At 34.3% G+C, this 24695-nt stretch overlaps 2 protein-coding genes across 2 annotated transcripts in view; one reads left to right on the top strand and one right to left on the bottom strand.

Moving 5' to 3' along the window:
• Positions 1-4661: 4661 nt before the first annotated feature.
• Positions 4662-19886, top strand: LOC129226605 (lysM and putative peptidoglycan-binding domain-containing protein 3-like). Its single transcript, XM_054861234.1, has 2 exons — positions 4662-5116; positions 17243-19886. The coding sequence occupies exons 1-2, from the start codon at positions 4739-4741 to the stop codon at positions 17795-17797; spliced, it is 933 nt and encodes a 310-aa protein (XP_054717209.1). The 5' UTR covers positions 4662-4738; the 3' UTR covers positions 17798-19886.
• A 2539-nt stretch (positions 19887-22425) lies between these two features.
• Positions 22426-24695, bottom strand: part of LOC129226604 (acetyl-coenzyme A synthetase, cytoplasmic-like) — an 88078-nt gene continuing 85808 nt past the window's right edge. The window contains exon 16 of the mRNA XM_054861233.1: positions 22426-23603. Within this exon, the coding sequence (XP_054717208.1) occupies positions 23368-23603 (236 nt within the window). The 3' untranslated portion in view covers positions 22426-23367. The remainder of the gene's footprint in view (positions 23604-24695) is intronic.

The following is a 24695-nucleotide window of genomic DNA, read 5'->3' as shown; positions in this document are numbered from 1 at the left end:
TTAGCATGTTACATTTCAATAGGTTCAAACAACAATACTGAAGTAGTATTATTAATCAACATTGAATTTTTATATAGGGAATTTTACTTTTATCTTCGGTTATTGCTGCTTGAGCTAAAAATTTTGTCGTTTTTGAAATTAAAACATCGAACAAAACTAACCATATCCATTGTTTCTTTCCATTGCGCAGGGGTTTTCTTTATAAAAGCAACGATAACATCGCCATCGTTTTTTAAGATACACCAATTTTCATTTACGTGTACTTGAACTTTTATAGCAAGATCATCCAGAGTTGATATAAAATCTTTTTCATCTTCAATTTTCTTCACTTTTAAACTTTCTGAAATAGCAAGAGAAAGTTGCCGGTTCTCCTGAATTTCTCTTCTGTCTTCGAAACGTATTCTATACTTTTTATCTTTTGATAAATAAGAAGGTGCTCCGGGTATTTTTGATGGTACTGAACCTGACCTTAGGCGAGGAAAACTCAAAGGTGCGGACAGTAAGACTCCAGTAGGTGGATTAAAGTACTTTGTTTCTATCTCTTCGGCATCAAAATGCAGCTCACACACCTAGAAAAGTGAATTGAATGAGACTGAGAAATTGTAGTTAAATCATAATGGTGCAAAATTAATATTAGTTTCAAAGCAGCTAAGTTGAAGTCGTAAATTGGCGACCATAAGGTAACTTTTTTGTTGCTAATTTGACTATACACCGCCAAATGAGAATTGGCGCCGAAATTGAACTGGGGAGAGGAATAGGCGCCAAAAATGAAACGTCGAATTCAGTAACAGAATTGGCGATATTTAGCGAGTTAATGTTAAACGGGTGCTCATTGTCGAAAACTCCAGATACTACTCAGCTACAACTACTGCCAAAGACGTATCGAAGGTCTTTCAATAAAATTTAAAATATATTTAAAAATAGCAAACCATTCATATGTAATGTTATAAACATCCCAATTTCTTTCCCAACCATTTTCCACAATACTAATTTTTGATTAAAAAACGAAGCCCGAAAGTGATGTAATTGCAATTTTTAATTCGTGAAAATTTTAAAATGTCTCTGGGTATTACAATAGTTTTGCTGGTGCTTGGCGACTTGTTTACTTTTTGAATCAGAATAAACCGAAAAATATTGTTTAAGTTGCCACAATGTTAACTCCTCATGTTTTAATTTTACAATATAATAAAACATGTTCATTTTTAATATTTCATTCTTTTATTTTGTGAATTATTTTTTATTTTAATAAATTTTTTAATGTTTTGTTCAGTTGAAGGATCATTTTTGTTTAACTTTTCAAGTTATTTGATGATTTATTTTTCTATTTGGCAAAGTAGTTTACTTATTAACTGCTTAATTTAGCGGATTATTTTTAATTTTAACGTAACTTTTCGTCTTGTTTAAAAGCTTGTTTTGTTTAAAAGCCCACTGAAAAAACAAAATAACGTACGGTATCGTCAAACAAGCTGTTTCTATGCAACTTTGACCAAATTGGCGTCAAACAATAAAATTAAATATAATAATCGCCAAAATGCACCAACCGTGGTACCTATAATGGGAAAGTACCAAATTTCTCACATGAATCAGATTGAAACTGTGTTTTGTGCATAGATTATAACAACCTAGAGGATGTAAATATTATTTAAAATGATCTTCTGTTCTCTGTAAGGTCCTTTTGCATGGCATTTTTGACGCTTTTTCAAGTTTCATTTAGTATTGTATTGTCATCGCAATTTCAGATTTGAGACGCCAACAAAAACATGAAATTTCCTTGATCTTCAAAGAACTATTTCCGATATTCAGCATAGTTAACTTATAGGAGTAGGAAAGTGTATACAGGTAAAGCATATTTAAATATTACACTGCAATCAAGGGTGCCCATATGCAAAATTGTAAGGGACTCCGATATTTTCCCCGTGGTTTAGCAGAATATTTTCCCCTGGAAACTGATTTTAGTGCAGATTAGAGTTATTAAAAATTATTTAATGTATTACAAATTTGACATTTTTAATAACTTATTCATTAATTCGACCGGAGAAGAAATGTTTTTACATTTTTTCAAAGAAAAAAGTACTAAAAGCAAGGAAGTTCTAAATTCTAAGGGATGGGGGCTTGAGCCCCCCCTTGCCCCCCCCCACTTCCCCATATGGGCGCTCTTGACTGCAATATTTTCACACAATCACTGCAAGCATTATACTAACATGGTGTTTCATGCGTAAATTTAACATAGACAAGTACTTTAATTTTAGGACTTGAGGAACAATTATGAATTACTTACCCTAGATTGCTTTGTAGGTGTAAAATCTTTACGATGAATAGCTCTTATCCATGCGTCCTTCAAATTTGCGTCCTTTGGAAACGCAAAAGTGGAGACTTTTGGCCCTTTTCTATAATTTCCATTGCAAAGTGGTACAACACTTACAGACCATCTTGATTTTAGTTGTACCAAGCTGTGCTGACGTCATAAAATATTTCGTTGCCAGTCCACAGGCATTGACTCTAGTGTGGTGGTGGTACAACCCAATATTGCAGATATGTTGTTTGACGCCGGCCAACCCAACTTTACCCAATATTGGCCCATCTTCGATTGTTTCCACTGACCTGTATACTAGCTGGACCGCGCATCGCAAGTTCTGACGCGCAGAGAAGTAGAAGCGAATAGAAGCTCTTGGGATCCGCCATGCTCACCCCCAACTCGAAGTGAAACTAATGATTGGTGTATTGAGCTGCGCGCTTTAAATTTAGTTATTTTACTAAATATAAGCGAAAAAACCGTTTCATGTTGAAAAACTAACATCATATAAAGTCTAGCATCGTTTCGTCTGGAACAGACGTTAAAAACATTCAGTTTTTAATTTTAATGAAATAGAAACCTGTCGAAAAATGGGTGTTAAAACCGTGATGAGATTCGTCAGTGCAATATTATACCGATTCAGACCTCCCCCCCCCCGCCCCCACCATTTTAAAACCGAAACATCGTCTTATTTTGTTTTTAAAGTATTTTTATTTTTTAACTAAAGGCCGGATTAGAAAAGAATTGTTTAATTTAAGAAAAGGTTCCTATTTTTTAAAAATATAAGTAAGAGATACGCCCGCTTACCGAATATTTGATTAAAAAAAAATTTAACAGTACAATTTTTGCCTCTGTCCAATTTTAAATAAAGAATGTTTTATACACTAAAAATGTATTTCCATAGAACTCCTAAATTTGTCTATATTAAATATAATTAATAAAAAATAAAATATGTTTATCAGCAATTCTGAACAAATTGATATTGCTTGAAATATCGTTACAATTTATTCAAAAAAGTCAATTTGTTTTTAAACAATTTTTAATATTGCATATGGTCAGGGGTGAACTCGAGTAAAATTTTTTGAAACTATGAGGAAGTTCTTCAAACATACACAAAAATCATTTAAAAAAAAACACATTTTAGAAGTTAATATTTTTAAAAAATAATTTTTCTGCATTAGAATGTGTTGTCAGCCTAAAGTTTGCAGAAACTTCGGATCGCAGCCCTCCCCCCTCCCCTGCCTTACGGAGTAAAACTTTGAAAATTAAAATACTGCAAAATTTAACTATCCAAGTGTTTCCTTTTGTCAAATAATGACTTTTTAAAAAAATGATGGGGTAAGTGGGTCACCCACGTGATTTTTAAAAAATATATAATCTAAAAAATATAGTGGTTAAAAATATTTAAAGCATTGTTTTTGGAAATAATGCTGAACTTGTATTTATTTGAGCTTGATTTAAATGCCCGAGCACGTTTAAATAAAAATAAGAGTGAATCAATGAAATAGCTTGAAAACTCCTAGCTACTGCAATTAAAAGTGTAAAATTATAATTTTCTTCTATATCATTCACCTATGAATAGATTTTCCTGGAGTTTTTTCCCTGCAATGTTTGTAACTGCAATTTATTGCACTGCAGGTAGGCATACTTTAATGAGAAAAAGCAACAAGCAAATATAAATCTGTGTCAGAAATGAAACAACAAGCAACAAAAAACTTAATAAAATCAACATAAAATAACAATGGCAAAAGAAAATCTTGATTTAAAAGTGAATTTGAGAAAAAATGCAAAGCGATAACAGTAGCAGAACGCTCGATCAACACTGACTTGGGGGTGAGCAAGATGGCGTTCAAATCACTTCAGCTCGGAAACTGCGATGCGCGGTCCAGCTAGTATACAGGTCAGTGATTGTTTCTTGCCCGACATTGACCACTTCTGTTGAGCTGCTGGAACGCTGGGAAAGTGCCAACAAGCAAGCAGCTAAAGTAAACTTAGAACACGGTATGCTGAAGTTACTTTTTTTTTTTAAAGCCAAGGGCTTGGTTTACACATTGCATTTGCACCGACGCTGAGATATATTTTCCCCACGACTTCGTATTCAGGGGAAACTTTTTACTGTTAGGAAGAAAATGAGGATCAATTTAGCCTTTGGGACAAAAAGTATTACATTTTAAGAAAACTTTTAAAAGTTCAAGAAATTGTGGGGTCACCCCCCCACAGGGGGGGGGGGGGGTATTTTCAGTTAAGCAAACAGTGATAATTCGAATAAAGGCAACCGTAAAGATCTTTCGCAAAAAGGTAAATAATGAAATTGGCATCAGCTGTTGCACCACGGAGCAAATGTTTTGGTTGTGATCTTGTTTGTGATATGATGAATGCTAGATTCCGAAATGTTTCAGTTCATCGATATTTGTGTCACTGGTTAATGAGTAGGTTACTATTACAATGAACAGTATTATGGTCGAAAATTTTGATTTTCGTCCGAACAAGCACCGTTCTTTAATGAGTGACAGACGATTTGTTTCTAATAAACGTAAATTACGAGGAACTAAGTTTGAAGCAATACCACTGATTTCTGCTGATGCAGAAAATTGCTCAGACGATGAAATTACACTTCATGATATCCGTGATTTAAAGAAGCAAAACTCCCATGAAAATAGTTTTACTTCCTCCTTGAGAAAAATAACAAAAAACGACAGCTCGAACAGTAATGGAACATTTTCTGGGAGTTCAGTAGATCCGTTTACAAACTGTGAGTTTTTGCACTTAACTATCCAAGAAGGTGATACTTTACAAAGCATATCAATAAAATACCAGTGTGCCGTAAGTTTTTTCTTTCTTTCCTATTTTATTTAATTATACACTGTTTGTTTCTATTTGAATTCTCCGCCCCTTAGAAATTATTGACTCACTTGCTCAGAGTAATCCGAAAGTGGATGCCCCCTCCCCATTTTTAATATGTTAATTATGGTTAAATGTTTGTTATGCACAGTTACTATAAAGTCTTTAGAGTCATTAACATCGGCAGAATTGAATCTATAATATAACATAGTTGAATTCTGTACCATGCTCTCGCATATGTTTCGCGGCAGAGTGTCTCCAAATCCTAAAAACTCTACCAGTCGAGCAACATATAACTACCTTCTGGTTTGAATTTTTGGTCTTAACCACCCTTATATGCATCATATTACGTTCGTTATTATCAGGACCAGATCTATAAATTCAAGCAAACCTGCAACAAAATCTGTAGTGCTCCTCTCCAAAGGCGAGCTGTGAATATTTGTTATGTTAACAAGTCTTGATGCAAGTTGTTTTTCAATTTCTTGGGCCCTTTAAGGACGTGAGCAACCCCCCCTCCCTCTCTGCGGGATCTGTAGGTACCCAAATCTGGGCCTGGATATTACGATTGGCAATATATGTTAAAAATCAAGAGTTCTGGAAGGGGCATTTTTATCTTAAGACCTGACTACACCGCTGAACTCTACAAAACATCTACGAAAACATGGTGCAGAATGCGGGTGTGTTACAACATGGATGTGTTCTGCTAATTTTCATAACACTTAAACTCTAAAGTAACTGTATAACAAACATTCAGCCCTAACTAACGTTGAAAATCAAGAGGGTACGCCTACTTTTGGACTACTATTATAAGGCTTCTTTTCTGTTTAACCATCTTTTTTTAAATATGTCAGAGCAGTTTTCATGTTTGAGAACCCTGTGTCTTACACTGGAAAACCCAATTATGTTGCATAATAATCACCTAGCCGTGGTCCCTTCTTGATTGAAAAAAAAAATAAAAAAATAGAATGGTAATAAAAATAAAGTTGATACTGTCAACCTTGCTTAATCGGATAACGGATAAACAAATTCCCAATCATATATGAATAAAACCTTCCAAGAGCGAATATTTTCCCATTGGTGCAATGTTAGAGATCCCTGCTTGATCAAATAACATTAATTACTTCTTTTATATATAGCTATTGATTTATTAATCTTTTCAAACAAATGTTGTGAATTGGGAAAGCTAAAGAAAATTTCCCTGCTTAGTCTAATAATATTTCTTAGAATCGACAGTATTCGTTTAAAAAGGGCCAACAGTACATATATCTAAAAGATGTTATCACCGTCTCACAGTGTTTTGATTAATACAAGCTAGCTGGACAAAAGTCAAGTTCAGAATTCATCATTTCATCACACAAAATTAAAGTGTCCTAAATTCACATGTATTAACTGTTCAAGATGGATGTCATTTACACTGGTAAGTGCTTTTTTCCCCTAATTTAAATACTCTATCTAATAATTAAAGAAAAATATAAAAATTTTAAAGATAAATGTAGGAGTTTTTGCTTGTTTAAAACCTTTCAAGTGATGGTAATGATTATACCTGTTTGTATCTGAGCCAAATTTTCTGCATAATAGCTGCACTTATCCCATTATTAATAAGGCGTATTATAGTCAACACACACTAGTACAGCATATTTTTTTTCTCTAGAGTACTTTCTTTTGAGTAGGGATTTCTTTGAAGAATTATTGAAACACCCAAAGCTTTGGATAAAAAAAATATGTTGTACTCGAGTGTGCTGACTATAATATGTCTCATTGTGAATGGGAAAGCTGTAGGTAGCTACTATATGCATAAAATTTAGCCCGGGTATAAATGGGTACAAGTCATTGCCATCACTTGAAAGTTTTCAAACAGGCAAAAAATCCTTCGTTCATCTGTGAAATTTTTTTTAATATTGTTTGACTATCAGATAATAAATTAATTGAATTAGGAAAAAAAAAATAACTAATATAAAACATATCCATCTTGAACAATGAAATAATTTGAAATTAGGAACACTTCAATTTTGTGTGATAAAATGATGTTGGGAACTCAACTGATTTATTCAATTACAAACGAATACATATCTTTGAACTTTATTACTCATGTAACAGAAGGGAGTTAGACATAAATAACTAAGTATTGTGTTTTGGTTTATTGTTTGCATTATCACAATATCAAAGATTAGAATTTTAAACATGACTTTTATCCACCTGGCATGTACTAATCAAAACACTGCGTCTTATAATCAAAATACATTTTCAAACTTTTAGATACAGAGCTACTCAGAAATGATGCAATTAACTATAAATCAAATTAATATTGTAATGTTATCATATTATCCCACATCAGCCAGCATGCAAGAGTGCAGATGGGCCATTCTACAGAAATTTTGTTCTGCTCATGACACCTCATATATTTTATTAAAAGTAATACTTTAAAATAGTAATGAAAAAAAAATTTGTTGATTGCAAATGTATGTGTGATTTCTTAAGCAAAACATTTCGTCATCACCTTATAAAAGTTTTATTTTTTAGTAAAATATATAAACTCACATGAAGGAAAAGTGGCTATTTTTTCGTGGACTAACCCCATACAAATTTTTTTTTCAACCGGTTAAAGTATTATTTCTTAACAAATAAGATCTGTTTCTTTCACTTTGGAACTGTAGCTTTCAAAACCTACTATTTGTTTTCTCATTGCTATTGTAATTAGTGGCAGATCTTAGGAGGGTTATGACCCACCCTAAACTGTCGACAAAAATATCCATCCACAATGTGTTCAAATTTTTTATGCATAGAATCTAAACGATTACAGTATCATTTCAGTTCATCAATTATTTTTGAAAGTAAATATTCAAACAACTACTTTGTTTCATTGCTTTAGAAATTAATTTGCCACATTTATCCTGAATTAGATGCCTTATTACTGGCCGATGTGGCGCTTTTTATTGACTCATAGCAGATTTAGAAATTTTTCGTACTCAAAAATGTAGGTTCATTCGTGCGGGGGAAGGGTGAGTGGGGTTGGGGGGTCATTCTTCTGCATGACCCCCTCCCCTAAAAGTTTTCTGTATCCGCTCCTGATAATAGAGCAAAAATATCAACTAATTCATACATCGCAAATTACAAAAGGTTGATGTCCCCCATATTAAAAAATGTGCTCACTTCTGTTTAATTAAAACATTAAGATTTATAGCAAAATGCTGGTGAGATTATTGCGTCTAATTGTCCGGCACGTATCTGTGGAATGTCCCAGAGCTGCCCTTTACCTTCTCCCCAGCAGAGTATAATTCAGGATTCATTTTTCAAAAAAAGAAAAAAATATATGTAGACTGAAGAAATTTGTTTACTTAGTCAAGAATACAAATATTTAAAATTAAATAAAAAGCAAGATAAAATTAATTTGTGTTTGTTGTATGAGTGTTATCGTTCATTATGGATTTAAATGGCAATAAAATGATTGATGCAGAAGCAATCCCTAAAATTGTAATTCATTAATCACTTTTTTTTTTGAATTATTTTAAATTCCAGTTATAGAGGTAAGTTTATTGTTGTTCATTGAATAACCGAGTTAATTTTTTTATGTAATTGTAAAGTACTATAATTTTAGGACTATTTACTTAGTTTTGATTTAATTTTTGAAAAATTTATTCCCAACTACTTAGATTTTACTTTTTAGAATAATAAGAACACTTAACTTATACTTTAGCAAAATTAAACCATTTATTACTATTTATAAGATAGTATACTGAACTAATATTTTTATTTTTACATTTACTGTTTTGAACTCAAATTATATTTCTGTCCTCATTTTTACCGGCATGCCCAAAAGTGTTATTCAAAGGTTTTTGAAAACCTGGTGAACCACAAATTTTGTGGCATGCTGACTGATGCGAGTAAGTTACGTAAGTTAAGTTTTAAGCAGTAAGTTACCACCCTTATGTCAGAGGTAATGCAAAACTACACGCAATATACCAACTGCCCGGCTATCACATCCAGATGCTGCAGTTTCGTCCTTGTTATGGACTCATCAGTCTGGAGTAGTGAATAATTAAACTGTAGGCAGATGTTATTGCATTGAAGCTGAGAGTGCCAACAAACAGATGGAAAGTAAATTTAGCACACCAGCAAGAGTCCACAGCCATGGTGCAGTTCAACTAGTAAACTTAAGGCAAAGCTTAGGTATAAAGCGGTAAGTTACCGCCCTTAAGCCTGGTGTTGGCACTCTAAGCTTTGATGAGATAAAATCAGCCTCCACAGCTCGGTTATTTACAATTTCAAACTAATGAGTTTATAACAAGGATGAAACTGCAGTCTTTGAGTGTGATAACCGGGCTGTCGGTATATTGCATAAAAATACATTATTTGTTTGTTATACTTCATGTGTGTATTTTTTTGAACTATAGGAAAGAAGCAAAACTTCTTTGATAATTTCAGTGTAAAGCTGTATAGTGTAAAAACTTTTTATATTGTTGAAGTTTACTATGAAGTGCTTAGAGTCAAGCGCAGGTCCAACTTTTGGTTTTCATTTCTGGAAGGGGAGGCTCATGAGTGTTATTTTTGGGCATAAGTGGGTCTGGGGCGAATTTTTTGAGAAAAAAAAAAGGTAAGTTCCCAAAATGCATTCTTCAGGCCATTTTTGGTCACTTAAAAGTGCGAGGGATGGGGTACAGGGGCATTGGCACAGCCTGAGGGGAGCAAGGGAGGGCAACTGCCTCCCTTTCAAAAAAAAAAGATCTGTTGACGATTGCTTTAATTTCTAAACTTATCGATGAATTCAGCTCTAGTAACTTAGTGCCTGATTTTGAAAGTATATTTCTTCTATGGGAGCTCACGAAATAGGGAAAAATATCCTTATAAAGGTAAGGCGAGGTAATACAGTGACAGAAACATTTCCCTTTTTCACAAACTCCTTACAAAAAATGTTCTTTCTTTTGCAAAAGTGTGTTATTACACTCGACTCCCTCCCCATACACCGTGAAAAACTTTTACATTATTAAAAAAAAAAAAAGTACCTCCCATAGGTCTTTTATCAAAAACGAATCTAGAGGGGGCCATGGCCCTTCCCAAAACCTTGTGATTGTAGGAATTTTTTCAAGAGGAAAAAAAAAGAAAGAAAATATGAAAAGATAATATCATAATAGATTCTGGATAATAAAGAGATTCTGAGCAGAGTTTAAGGAAAATCTAGCAAAAACGGTTGGGGATCATGTTCCTTTTAGGAGAAAGGGTGTCAACACTAAAATTTGGCCGATGTGGTTCTCCAGGGAAACTAAAGGCGCTCTAAATTACAAGCAAGCCGCTTTTCATAGGTATAAAGAAACTGGTCACAGTGCAGATAAGCTTCAATATTGTAGGGCAAGGCGTAAATTTAAGTATTTGGTACGTATTCAGAAAAGAGAGTTGGAGCAAAGACTGGCAGATAACATAAACAGGAATCCCAAGAGGTTTTTTGCATACGTTAATTCGGGGAAAGTTCGAAATAGTTACATTGGGCCACTGGTTGATGAGCACGGAATTTTAATTCAGGACGATAGTGATATTGCTAATGTTCTTAATAACTTTTTTTTGAGTGTTTTCAACGATAACTGTATCTCAACAGTTGACACCAACAAGACATAAGCTACAGTACAGCTTGAGGACTTAGTATTTTCCAGGGATGACATTTTACTTCATTTGAAAAAATTTAAAGAGACTAAGGATCCGGGACCAGATAATATTTATCCAAAAATTTTAGTTGAATGTGCAGAGGAATTATCAGATGTAATTGTAAATATTTTCAATGCTTTTTATAACTCGGGGACAGTGCCAGAGGACTGGAAGCTGGCTAACATTACACCGCTCGTCAAGAAAGGGTCTAAATGGAGTGCGGGAAATTATAGACCGGTGAGTCTAACTTCGGTGGTTTGCAAAATTTTTGAAACATTGATAAAAATTAAGTTAGTAAATTTTTTAGAGACTAATAATCTATTGACTAGTTTTCAGTACGTAAGGGTAAATCCTGTGCAGCTAATTCATTACATTTCTAGGACAAAGTTACCATGGCTTTGGACAATAAGAAGCCTGTAAATGTTGTTTACATTGATTTTCAAAAAGCTTTTGATAAGGTACCGCATGTTGCTCTACTTAGCAAATTAGCTGATATAGGAATAGGAGGGAAAATTTTCATTTGAGTAAAAAACTGGCTGACCGGAAGGAAACAAAGGGTAGTTGTAAGAGGGAATTATTCTAATTGGAGTGAGGTTTTAAGCGGGGTTCCTCAAGGATCAATGTTTGGGCCTGTTTTGTTCATTGTTTTTATGAACGATATTCATAAAAATATTTCTGGGAACATGAATTGTTTTGCTGATGATGTCAAAGTTATGGGGAGTGTAGAAAATGAAGAACATGCAAATCAGCTGCAAGAGGATCTCGATCATATTACGGAGTGGGCTGATAAATGGGATATGGCTGTTAATGTTGGGAAATATCAAGTGCTACATTTAGGGCATGGAAATAAGTGGACAAGTTATTATTTGCAAGGTTCAGTCATTAATCAGGCAGAAAAAGTTACTGATCTGGGCGTATTAATAAGTCAGGATTTAAAGTTTAGCCAACAGTGCAGCATAGCTAGTAACAAAGCCAATAAGATGCTTGGGTTTATCAATAGATCTATTTCAAACAAATTTCAAGAAGTTCTTCTGCCCTCATATAGAAGTTTGGTAAGACCTCATTTGGAGTGCGCTTTTCTGTTCAGTTTTGGTCTCCTTATCTTAAGAAAGACATTAATGTATTGGAAAGGGTTCAAAGGCGGCTACAAAGCTAATAAATGGACTTTCTCATTTAGACTATGATTCCAGGCTTAGAAGGCTAAAAATGTACAATCTTGAGCAAAGAAGAGACCGAGGGGACATGATTCAGTTGTTTAAATTTATTAAAATGAAAGATGTTACGGGGCTGAAGTTTAGCACTGAAAACATAACAAGGGGTCATTGTTTTAAGCTATTTAAATCTCAGGCTAACATGGATTTTAGGAATAATTAATTTTTTAGCAGGGTAGTGGAACTTTGGAACAGCTTACCGGAAGAGGTGGTAATGAGCAAGCGAGTAGCAGATAGTTTTAAGAGGGCCATTGATCTTCACTGGGGATTGCAAATTGACTAGGACCAGTCTAGCTGGGCCCAGAGCCTGTTGCTGGTCGTCATTTTTTTGTATTTGTATAACAAAATTTGCCACATATGTTTTACTTAAAAAAAAAATTAAGTCTTAATTGGAAAAGAAATTATATCCCTCTCCTCGAAACAGAACTATTATTTCCAAAATTTCGCTCCATCGTGTATATCATTTCTTGATTCCAACTTCAGACACTTGAACGATTTCTAAATAGTGCTGTCCTTGGAGTACACCAATTGTTCACGAGCCGAATGAGAGCCTAAATTTGCATTTTTATGGCTTTAAGTTTGAAACTTTTCTGGGGGAGATCCCTCTTTTTCCCCTTCTTCTCCACAAATGCCACGAAAGGTAACCAAATATTGCATTTTAGGACTTCAATTTGGAAAATTTTTCAACAGAGATTAGCTTACCCAGCCCTTATCCCTTAACTTTTCTGAAAGTGACTTAAATAGCCTTTTTTGTGGCTTCAATTACAAATGAATTCTGATAGGACCTCCCCCCTAATCCCAGTTAATATTGTGATGATGTTTTTAAAATGAATTTTTCGGAGGGAGGGCGGGGGAGCTTATGAATCTTCCAATCTTTCTCTAGTATACGTTCAAAAGTAGCATAAAATTAGATTTTTAGAGCCTCAAAAGCAAAATATTTCCAGGAAGGGGAAATTTCAAGCACCCTCACTCGCCCTTTAATATCAGTAATACATTGCCTAAAGGTGCATTTTTTAACATCGGCAGCAGCAGAGCCCCCACCCTCCTCTTGATTTCTCAATGCATAATGGCAGAATATTTCGGTTTCTAAGCTTCGTTTTCAAAAAGCATTTTGGAGTCAGCACCCGAACCCTGACCATTCTTCTTAAATCATCAAAAATATTCGAAAATGCGTTTTTAGGACCCTAATTAAAAACATTATGGGGAAATTTCAATTTCGAAACATTTACGTGGGAGATTCATAAATCCATCTTCCTCACTTAACGTCTGAAGATAACCTAAAATTGTGGGGTTTTAAAGCTTCATTTTAATAAAAATTTCTGGGGAGTAAAGGTCAAGATTCAGAAAATTTCTTAGTGGCCAGTGGCCACTAGACCCCAAAGACTTGGTGGCGACCACTGTCACAGAGTGTTGAAGTACAAAATGGGAGAGGCGTTTTTTTACTACTTTCATGAAAAAACAAACGGAACTTTACAGAATTAAATTTTAAAAACTATAAACATGCTTTTTTTTTTTCAAAATAAATGGATCAATAAATGTAAATCAATGAAAAGTCAGCAGGAAACTGCATTTTAGATAACATTTACAAAAAATACAATTTTGTTGATTAAATTTCACTTCTCCAGAAACTAATTTAAAAAAAAAGTAATTTCTGGTCCTTTTTACGTTAATTTTCAGTAGTTTGAATTGAGACAGGCATCCAATTCTGTTTTTGGAAACTTAGGCAATTAAATAGTCTTGTCTGCTTCCATCATGCGAATGACCAAACATGGCGACTACTCGAAAAATTTAAGGTTTGAAAGTAATTTTGATAGTTAAAAACCCTCAAAAAACAATTATTTACATGAAAGAGTCAGTTTTTAGCACATTAGCGTCTAAAGCAATACGGATAAAATAATATTCTGAAGATAAAATTTGAAGGAAAAATTTTGCGTTTTTCAAGAAAATAATTAATTATCCAGGGGGGGGGGAATATGGCACATTTTGCAGAATGTTCAATAGTTTGCATTGTATTGCAGTAGACATCCAATTCTATTTTTGGAAACTTAGGCACTTAAAGAATCTCGTCTACTTCCATCTTGGAAGTGACCAAATATGGCGACTGCACTAAAAATTAAGATTTAGGTTTTTGAATTTGTAGCATAAAAATAATAATAAAATTTAAAATCCTCATTAAACATCAATTTAATATAACTGTTATAGCTTTTAGCACATTAGCATGCAATGCAATAAGAATAAGATGAAATTTTAAATACAAAATTTTTCATTTCTTGAGAAAACTGCTTCAAATAATAATAAATAAATAAACAAAATGCTTTAAAGCACATTTTATATTATTTTCATTAGTTTGAATTTGAATAAACATCAAACTCTGCTTTGTTTTTGCAAACTTAAGCACTTAAGTACTTTGCCTACTTCCATCTTGTGAGTGACCAAACATGGCGTCTATGTTTTACACGTAACTGAAAAGAATTGCCGTTCTGGTCAAAAAACGATCTTCCTTGATGTGTTTATCCTCGGGCATATGCTTCCAAAGCGATTTATTTTCTACCACCCTCTTGAGTTAGTGCATAATTCCTGTTCATACCAAGATTTTTTTTTCTTAGGAACAACGGGGGGGGGGGGGGGGGGGGGGGGGGGGGGGGGAATGGCGACTGATGACGCTATTTTAGGTCGCCACTTTTTCAAACTAGGTCGCCACGTGGCGAGTGGCGACCGTGAATCTTGACCTTTACTGGGGAGTTAGTTCAAAAATTTCGGATGGCCCCTCCCAAAATGATAGGCTAGAGCCGCCACTGACTGTCATTTCATAGTCTTTCAGGTGAGGAGAGGAGGGGGGCAATGGGGTATGTACTCAATGCATTTTATAGGAAAAGAAACAAAATTAGACATTCGCTTATCTTGTTGTTAACTTTGGTTAAGTGTTTTTTTGCCTCGTCATTATCTGCATACGAAAAAAAAAGTATTATTTAATGAGTTTGGTTTAGTTTTGATTTTTTCATTTATAGCTTCCAGTTAAAGAATTCGTTCAGTGCATTCAGTAAAAGGGTTAGCACATTGATGATCACTCTAATCTGTGAATAAATAACTTAACAGTTCGCTGCTGCTTATCCTAGAAAATGAAGGTCCTTATCTCAAATTAAAAGTAACGTCAAAGAAATTGTGAAATTCTGTCTGTGGCTGGTCTGCGTCCAGGAGACCCTATAGCTCTTGCAGCCTTGAAATTTTGTACAAAATTACTTTGAGTCCCAGGGGTTTGCACCTCTAGTTTTATTTTTCTTAATTTCAAGTTATTTTTGTACGTAACTTTTTAATCTAAAATTTCACGTAAATTACATTCTATGTCGTTCGAAAGAGATTTTTTCTTCATCCAATAGAGCTTGTTCCTATTTTCTCAATTAATTAGAACAGCAGATATAGGGGTTTCTATTTTTGCGAAAGTCCTAGGCTCAACTCAATTCAAGCCTGGAGCAAAAGAGCAAAATATATTTTTTAAGACCACAAATTTAAAAACGACTTTTCAAATGTACAAAACTGCTGTTTTGCTATGTTCCGGAGGACTTTACGCTGTGAAATTTAGTATAAGTTAGTTTGGATTCTAGGCGAAGGGTGCTGTTTGAAGCATTTGTTTGAAAATAATTTTGTTTTGTCCCCTTCGTTTTTCGTTTTACGTGCAATTCTATTAAAATGTGCTAATTACAAAAATAAAAGTTCTTTTTACCAATCGTTTCTGATATTTCTGGCTGTTGGGTCCATTTTCCGAGAATTAGCAGGATAATTCCTAGACAACTGAAGGCACAAAGGCACAAACATTTTGTCCTCAAGAAAATCCAGCAGAAAAAAATCAGGAAATTAGACTGAGAATCTTGGTAGACGCGGAAATGGAATATTGTTTGACCCAGCCAATGCCACCTTGACTCAGCACGATAAAGTTAGCAATATAGTACAGTGAACCAGTAAACCCAACGTTCGATGCTTGGGCTATGCAGTGGTTCTTCATCAAATTTCAGTCCGAAAATGTCTATAGAACGGGGAGAAGTGACGATGTTTTGGAGTACAGTTGAACTTCGGGAACTCGACACGCGGATAACTCGACTACCCCAGTAACTCGACATTAATTTTTCTTATGGTTCGCCTAGTGCTAATTTCAATGGGCGAAAATCTGTCAAACTTGACACACATTTGCAGAAACAATTATAGGTCGACATCCAATTGCTATTGTGGTCCAATTTTTGCTACCAACATTCTTTCATATTGACCTTTTCTCAGAATTTTACGCTGCGGTTGGTCAGTCAATAATTTTCTGCAAAGCTCTTTTAGAGAATCCCATCTTTTATCCAAGGGAGTACACACTCAGTGCAGTTACTGCAATTGTTAAAGGCTAGGGAAGGGTAGGATAAATGTACCCAAGGGTACATTTAACTGTCCTCTAAGGTAACATTAACAATTCTCTAGGGAATCAAGGCACCAAGACATGTTGTCTGATAGGGATTTTTCTAGGATAAGCAGCAGCGAACTGTTAAGTTATTTATTCACAGATTAGAGTAATCATCAATGTGCTAACCCTTTTACTGAATGCACTGAATATGTCTTGTATATTTAACAGACCTGACTGACAAGAAACTTTTCACCACTTTTCAAAAATTATGGTTTTATTCCTCAAGAGGTATTCAAATAATATTAGTAATTTTGTTACGTTCTTTTCAAAAAATGAAAACGGAAAGAAAATTTATTTACTGGATTTAATTTTTGTAAAGTGAAGGTTAACATTAGTAAGTTGTTGATACAGAAACTCTTTAGGAACTAAAATTTTGGAACCTCAGTAAGTTGGTAACCGCTTAAGTTGACATGTTTTCATGTTCCCTTGGGGTGTCGAGTTATCGAGGTTCTACTGTATATTCCAACACGCGGCACGCTTGTCCGACGTGGATAGCGCCATTTTGATTAACATTACCTTTAGCGGCGGTTTTGTCACCGGGAGGTTTTTTAGCCTTTGCTGTATAACATTTAAAAAATTGCAGCTTAAAATCATTGTTTCGGCTAAATAAAGTAATTGCAGAATTTTCATTATGCTATTCGTTTTGTCCCGTTAAATATGAAACGAAAAATAATGGAGGCAAGGCACTTAGTATGCAGTCCTCGACATAAATACAGTTGTAGTCAGTTGTGACTCTTGAATAGAAAATAGAATAGAAAATATGAAACGCCCTGTATTTTGCTGTCCAATGCATGGCTTTAATTTTTTTTGTGCATATTTTTGCAGGTATCAGATATTAAAAGAGCCAACAATTTTATCAATAGTCAAGACTTCTACGCTCGAAAATCCCTCAAAATTCCGGTAAAGAAATATAGCTTGCTGACTGAAATACTGCCATCTGCTATAACAGAGAATCAGAGCTCCACAACCTGCGAAGAATATGGGAACAATGTACGGACTATTAATGTGGGGATTGGACCTGGCTCAAGATGTCCTTCTCCCCAAGAAACGGCAGCTTTCTTCAAAAGGATGGATGAGGACCTAGTGAAGATAATGCTCAGTACCAATTCTCAGAAGGAATCTTTGGAAGCCGCCGCGGCTGCTCTCACGAGGCCACAGATCCAACCACTTGTCAAAGATCCCTATAACACTGCGGATTGTGGCATTCAGTGGAACTTTTTGATTCTGTGTACAATTGTCATTGTGATTGTCATACCAGCTGCAGTGGCCTTGTTCATGTATATGCGGTCTACTCAGGACCATCACCATGGTGTGTATCCCAGCAGCCACGCCAACGAAACATTTCGGTCTGTTGCCAAAGATATTCGAAAAAGAAGCTAGCAGTCATGATTGTTATTTAGGTGTAAACATTAATGAGCTCAAGAACTTCTCTGAAAACAAAGTTCGAATATTTTTTCCCGATTTTAACTTAACCGTTTGAAAAAAAGTTGGTGGATTATGTTAGAAAACAATATCAAATCTGCCTATCTCCAAAAAGGTTAACAAAGGTAGTTTTATTATAAATTTAAAAAAAGCATTATTTTAAGGTAATTTTTTCCACAAATTTGGGAAAATTTCATTACTCTTAATATTTTTATGTTGTTGATATAAGAGTTGGGTAAAACACCAGTAGTGGTCAGTGCTTCAGTAATGGTCCACTTCAAGTTTACTTTTGTACTTTGAAGAACGAAATGAACAATAATAATGGATTTTCTTTGGTACTTGATGTAACTATCTTATCGAATCAATTTTATTCATTAGTTATTTGAATTTGAAGTATGTCAGATGGCCACTACTGAAATGATCCGATTTTGGAGTAGCCACTACTGGATCAAATTTGAGGTTTAAGAAAAAAATGAACAAATTAAAATTCTGGCATTTTTATAAATTCGACATTTTTAGAAAGCGTGGGCTAAAAACGCTCATTGAGTTTCAAGAGGGGTAATTAAGATTGTAGACCTACAGCTTAAAAAATATACTTCACTGTGGCTACTACTAGTGCGTTTCAAACCTTGAAGTGGCCACAACTGAAGAAGTTGCCAATACTGGTGTTTTACCTTACTGCGCATTACTTTTTAGAGTGGCATGTAAAATCTGATTTAAAATTGCCAGTATAAATAAAGTTTTCATTCTGTAGAAAATTCTCATAATATATTTTTTAAATATGTCTTAAATATTTCGTATATAACGAATGATTAGGAATATTTTTTAAATATTGTCTAAATGAATGGTTAAAAGTTAATGATTTTTAAAAGTATTTTTGCAAAACTTGGTATTTTCTTATATCTTCTGGACCAATCTTTACAAGTTTTGGATTTCAAGATAAAAGAGTGAAATTCTGGTCCCGTTGCCATCTTTAAACATCGAAGAAAGATATAGTTTTATTTATTGAAAAAAATTACTATTAATAAAATGCACTTCTCAGTTTTTTTTTTTTGTTATTTATCTTTTTTCTTTCTTTTTTTCTTTTTTGAAAAAAAAAAAAAAGTCTTAGATTACCTAGCTAAAATTATTTTTCTTGCATAACACGAACACGTTATTTATTTATTTATTTTTTTTTTTTTGGAGCAGTTAAGTTCTAAACATTAGTAATGCCGGATTATTTCCTCAAGAAAACTTTCTAAAGAACTTGTAGGTACGCAGATTCAAAATACATTGACAAACATTAAAGTTTGATCAATCATCAATCGTACAAAACAACAGATTTTACTAATAGAACATGGAGCTGCATATTTTTAGGTAACCGCCAAAGCCCTAAAAAAAATTGTGGCTTTAGGACCTATACGTTCGCAGTCTTAAGGCTAAATCCCGCATTCTTCCTATGTCTGTATGACGACGACGTATTTGCTTCTTGATTGTGGTGATTCTTGACAGTAGAATGACATGGAGTTATTACAATCATGAAACAAAACACGCTACTTCACCAAAGCAGACATAGGGAAAAAGCGGCGTTTAGCCCTAAGATGGTGGACGTGTCGCTACTTTTAAGTTGCGGTCTATAACTTTTGTAACCGCTAAACTGGACTCGAATACTTTACCTTGTCGACGTGCATGAATAATGGGGCAGTTGTCTTGTACTGGTGTTATTGTGTTATGATTATCTTTTATTCCATTAAACCTTGCAGTCTCTGCAGAAAACTTCTTCTAGCGGCTACCCTTTGCTTTTGCAACGCCAAGTTAATACAAGAAAAGGACCTGTTTTTGAATTGAGTCTGACACACCCCTTCAAAAATTGTAAGTGCTAATGATCACTTTTAATTTGTTAATAAATTGAAGTATTTTTTTTTTTTGCTTATTAACGTATGAACCAGGTCAATGTGTCAAGTTTAGAAAAATCTAGCTTACGTAAATGACTTACGTACTTAATACTAATTAATAGTTTGATTTCCAAGTTGGTAGTCTTATGCTTTGAAGTTTGTTTACTTTTTATTGCGACGATTCTTTTGTGTATTATGGAAAGCAATGTTGTCTTCTTTTTCTTTCTTTTGTATTATATTTTAGTTATTTATATTGAAATTCATTAAACAATATTCTGTTAAATAAACAGATTTGTTGCTATTTTTTCCTTTAAAGTAATTGCATTAAATGGATTCTTTTTTCTTTCTTTTTTTGAAAATTTTGTTACTTCTTCCTTATTTACCTGACATAGAAATACAGGCGTTTTTATACATATCAAGTTGTTTTAAATAACCAAAAGTTGGCAAAGATCGCATTGAAGAATATTTCGAGAAAAGTTGTTGATATCACAAATGTTTCGTGGTATTGTTACTTCGTACGTGTTGATCCATGACCAAGTCCGTGATTCCACCTGCCCAGTACCTTTTTTTTTCTCCATTATTTAGCTTGATTGCATTGGCTTATATTTGTGCAAACATATTTTTTCATATTTCGTATTTTTTTTCACACTCTTACGTTAACACGTAAGGGTATTCTTGCTGTTTTTTTTTGGGGGGGGGGGACTCTTTACGATATTTAGTGGGGTGAGCCCTCACCCTTATGGGGGAGAGGCACCCCTGACTGAGAGAACCATGCAATTTTGTTTGACTAACACCAATCGTTCATCCTTTAATGATATTGCAGGTCTATCATCTTCAATCTCTTCTTTTTGAGTGACCTTGATCTCTTTTCCATCCATATCCTGCAATTTGTAATGCGTTCGTGAAATCCTATTCTTCTTTCTTCTAATCGCAAAGATATTTTCGAAGTCTGCTCATGGCTTTAAAGTGCTCATTGTTGGCGCTCGGTGTAAGAGTCCAAAATATCCGATTCGCAGATAGGTGATCCGATCGCAGATCGCTATGTGTAAGATACTTATACATTATTTACATACCTTTGCAGTTTTTGACTGGCAAAAATAAAACTATGTTAAACAAATATAAATTTATTCTTTCTTGCTCCGTAAAAGGTTGCCAATCTCTAGTCTAGAAAGGAATCTAAGAAGAAATATACTTTGTGTAAACGATTTTCAAAATAAAATTCGTACTCCAGTGAGAAAGTGTCTCAACTAGCATCCACAGATTTGATGAGGATCTCGATCTAAATCCTGTTTTAGAGATTTTACTTTCACCAGTATAGAACTAATAAAGTTTTGTGTAAGATACTTATTCATTGTTTGTAAACAATATTTCTCTCATTTGGAAGAAGAATGCCATAATACGAAGAAAGGAAATTTTACAGGTGAAGCTTTTTAAGTCTTCAGGAAAAAATCTCCTCTTCAGGAAATTTGCTGTAAGAAAAGAAAATTTGCTATGCTCTCCGGTGTTAATTTTAAGATAAAAAAATCTGTCATTATTTCCCAAAGAAGATAACGTCATTTAAAGCCCTTTAAGTAAATAAATAAATAAAATAAAAATTTCGTATTGTGGCACTCTTTTTCCAAACGAGCAATTTGTAGTTTTGACTGGCAAAAATAAAACCATGTTAACAAAAATTTAAATCGAGGTGCTGTAAAATTCAACACTTGCTTAGTTTCGATAGTTTACCTCTGGGGTACAAAATTATTGATTTCTTGTTTCCAAATGCAGTTTCACGTAATGCCCTGTGTGCAAATTTCTAATTTTTGATGAAAATTAGAAAATTACTTACGAGAAAGAAAATGCGAAGAAAGACGAAGTTCAAAGCTAGTTTCTTGAATTTTAAATTTGAATTCTATTTAACATGCCTGCTTAGCTCATACCTTAAAAGCCTAAATGAAACTTTGCTGTATTTCGATTGTTTGTATGTACACATTTAATAATATTGATGACATATTTTAAGAAAGAACAAACATCTCTGATTTTCAATGCTTTTTTCAATATACTCATTATTGTTGGTGTGTCTTATTTAACATTTTTTTCAAATATTGTGAACCTTGTTCATAATGTTTTAATTCATGAATAAATAAAATCAGAAGTGATGTACATTGATGTACACGAACTTTATTCAAGTTATTTGTTAAAGGAATTTAAATTACTGTCTTCCGAGTACAAAGTGGTTCTCAATGATATAAAATTTTAATTTTTTTTTGTGATTTACGAAATAAAATTTGAACTGAATATTTTAATGCTTTACCGTGTATTTTAATAACTTAAATGCAACATATAGACTTGTTTCGCATATGAATTTCAGATATTGGAAGTATTCGTATGGTTGGCTCAAGCATACCCTCCAACGTTAACCCCATGCAGTCGTCTGTAGTACGTATCGTACTTTGATCAACATAACATAAACAAGACCAACATCTTATTATTATTTTTTTTCAAAGACAGATGTCATAACTTTTCAAGCCATTTTAGTATCGGTATTTTCAAATTATTTTAAACATTTATTTATTTTGAACAGAGAATGCAGTTTTTTTTCCTCCCTTAGTTAAAATTTATTTTTTGAGATTTTATTAATTAAAATGATCTAGTAATTGTGTATTTTTCTTTTTCAATTATCACAAGAATTGATGCAAAAGTTCTAAGTATGTGAAGTATTTTACGTCATGAAGATATATTAAACACGCTCTGTACTAATTTTATTCCATACGAAAAAATAACACATTACAAGCGATTCAAATTGCGGAGATAGAAGTCGACCATCTTAATGCAGACGATATGAGAAGAAAGGGAGGAAGAAGAGACTTTTCATAATAGAAATAACTCGCAGAATCATATTTCTGATTGTTATCTTACCGTAGGCGGCTGGTGCACCAAAGAAGTGAGGGGTCAAAGAAAGTGTGTATGTGTGTGTGTTTTTTTAAAGGGGGGGGGGGGGAGCAGGCTACGTAGGCGGTGCCTCTAAAAAAAAAAGGCATTTGAATTTTAACGTCATTGATTAAATTACCTTCCCTGAAAATTCGGGGCACGGCCTGAAAAATCGGGACAGATGACCACATTATACTCCCACCTTCAAATTCAAAGCTACATTTCAATTTTTGTGAAATAATGACATGAGACAAGTATAAAATACGCACTTGTTCAGTCAATTCTTTTTTAAATACGTTGATTGATTCATTTTATCTTTTTTCGATCGAGTGTTAATTTTAAACTTAGAAAAGTGGAGGGGCAAAGCCGCTTTACTCTTGAAATTGAGGGAGCATTTGCCCCCTTGCCTCTCCGTACGAGCCGCCTATGAATCTTACTGATGTTTCATTTCAGTAGAAAAAAAAAATTATGTTCGACTATTTCCAAAACTGGATGCTCTATTTTTATTCGGGAGCTTGTTCATAAATGGATAACAGTAAAAGGAAAGTCCATTTCATTTGGTGTCATTTAACAATCAAATAATTCAGTTTAACTGATAAATGCCAATTACTTTTTCTGTGAAACAGAAAGACATGATTCCGTTTTTTAATGATGCAAGTTATTCATTACTAATAACAATCGCCCTCCTTTCACCATTATTCACTCTTTAGTTCATTCAAGTTTCAGGCGGCAATCCCAATAAATTTAGCGTCCGTTGGGCGCCGCAGTGCGCGGGGGGATCCTCTTGGCCGACTTCTTGGACTCGAACAAGTCCCGGATGACGCTTTCGTCGATGAGGGCGCTCAAGTCCCCGATGTCCCTGTCCCCGGTGGCGATCTTCCGGAGCATCCGTCTCACCGTCTTGCCGGACCTGGTCTTTGGCAGGGCGCCGGCCGGATGTAGATATTCTGGGCTGGCGAAGGGGCCGATTCGTTGCACCACTGCAGATAGAGAAGAAGCTGTCAATATATCAATTCTCCGCCGAACTAATAGAAACAATGCTACACAGTAAAACATGGTTGTATACATTGAGAAGAAATAAAATGGGGAGAGTGAATACATTCATGAAACCAAGACCCCCAAGTCATGTGATAGATTTTAAAGCATAGCATTGGAAGAAATCAGGTTTCTTTCGCTTGTTTCATGCGAAACGAGCCAACCATTCGTCGTTGTTGAGTCACGTGACTTTTGTTCTTGGGCCTCAGCTTTGTTAAGCCAATGATTTTACTTGCTCCCTCCATTTTAATTTCTGATCTAAGGTTGTATAAGTCTCTCATTTATAAGTCTTTTATATTTATACGTCGTTTCTTGAAACCCCGAATTATTCCTATTCATTTTAATGCAAAAATGCATCGGTTTTTTCGTTGCGAATATCTGTTAAACGTCGTTTTCCCCTCCCTAAAATTGGGAAAAGTTCCTATTTATCTAACTTTGTTGATTTCTATTGACGGGGCAATGGGCTCGTTTCCGAAATTTTAAAAGCATTGTTTTCTGAAAGAGCATGATTAAAAACATAGGATCTGACATTTTTTTTTTAAATAATTTGATTAAATTTAATCTTAAGAAAAAAAAATATTTTAATCGGTGCGCTTTCATTACTTACGCTTCTGCTGATGACATCAAAAATGATGAAAGGCCATTCACTGATGCCATTAGCGCAGAGCGCAATCTTTAATTCGCATCTTTACTCACATGTACTGGCAACGATGTGGTTGATAGCAAGCGTAGAGCGCAATATTGAATTCGCTTCTGAATTATCATAACCAGGAAACGCGGTAGACAGCAAGCGTCATCATTCAGCGCGCGAGTGGAGTAGCGCGCCAAACTTCATCACTTGTGACGTCATGAAGACCACGCCTTGTTTGAAAAATCGGAGGCTTTAAAAAGTTAACGAAAAATTCAACGCTTGAGGATAAAAAATTTTTTTCGCTCTATGTCTTTTTTTTTTTGGCTTATTCTGTCAACTTCAGTGACTAAAAGTAGTACTTTTGACTGATGGAAATAACACCATTCTCTCAGATATGAAAGATCAA

Source organism: Uloborus diversus, chromosome 7 (genome assembly GCF_026930045.1).
Source record: "Uloborus diversus isolate 005 chromosome 7, Udiv.v.3.1, whole genome shotgun sequence".
Lineage (NCBI taxonomy): Eukaryota > Metazoa > Arthropoda > Arachnida > Araneae > Uloboridae > Uloborus > Uloborus diversus.
Note: the sequence above shows the minus strand (reverse complement) of the source record. Positions and strands in the feature narration are given on the sequence as shown.

Excerpts from the sequence above, each read along its gene's own strand:
- LOC129226605 (XM_054861234.1), top strand. The coding sequence starts at position 4,739 with ATGAACAGTATTATGGTCGAAAATTTTGATTTTCGTCCGAACAAGCAC. Across the intron at positions 5,117-17,242 it reads CAATAAAATACCAGTGTGCC|GTATCAGATATTAAAAGAGC; the intron begins GTAAGTTTTTTC and ends ATATTTTTGCAG.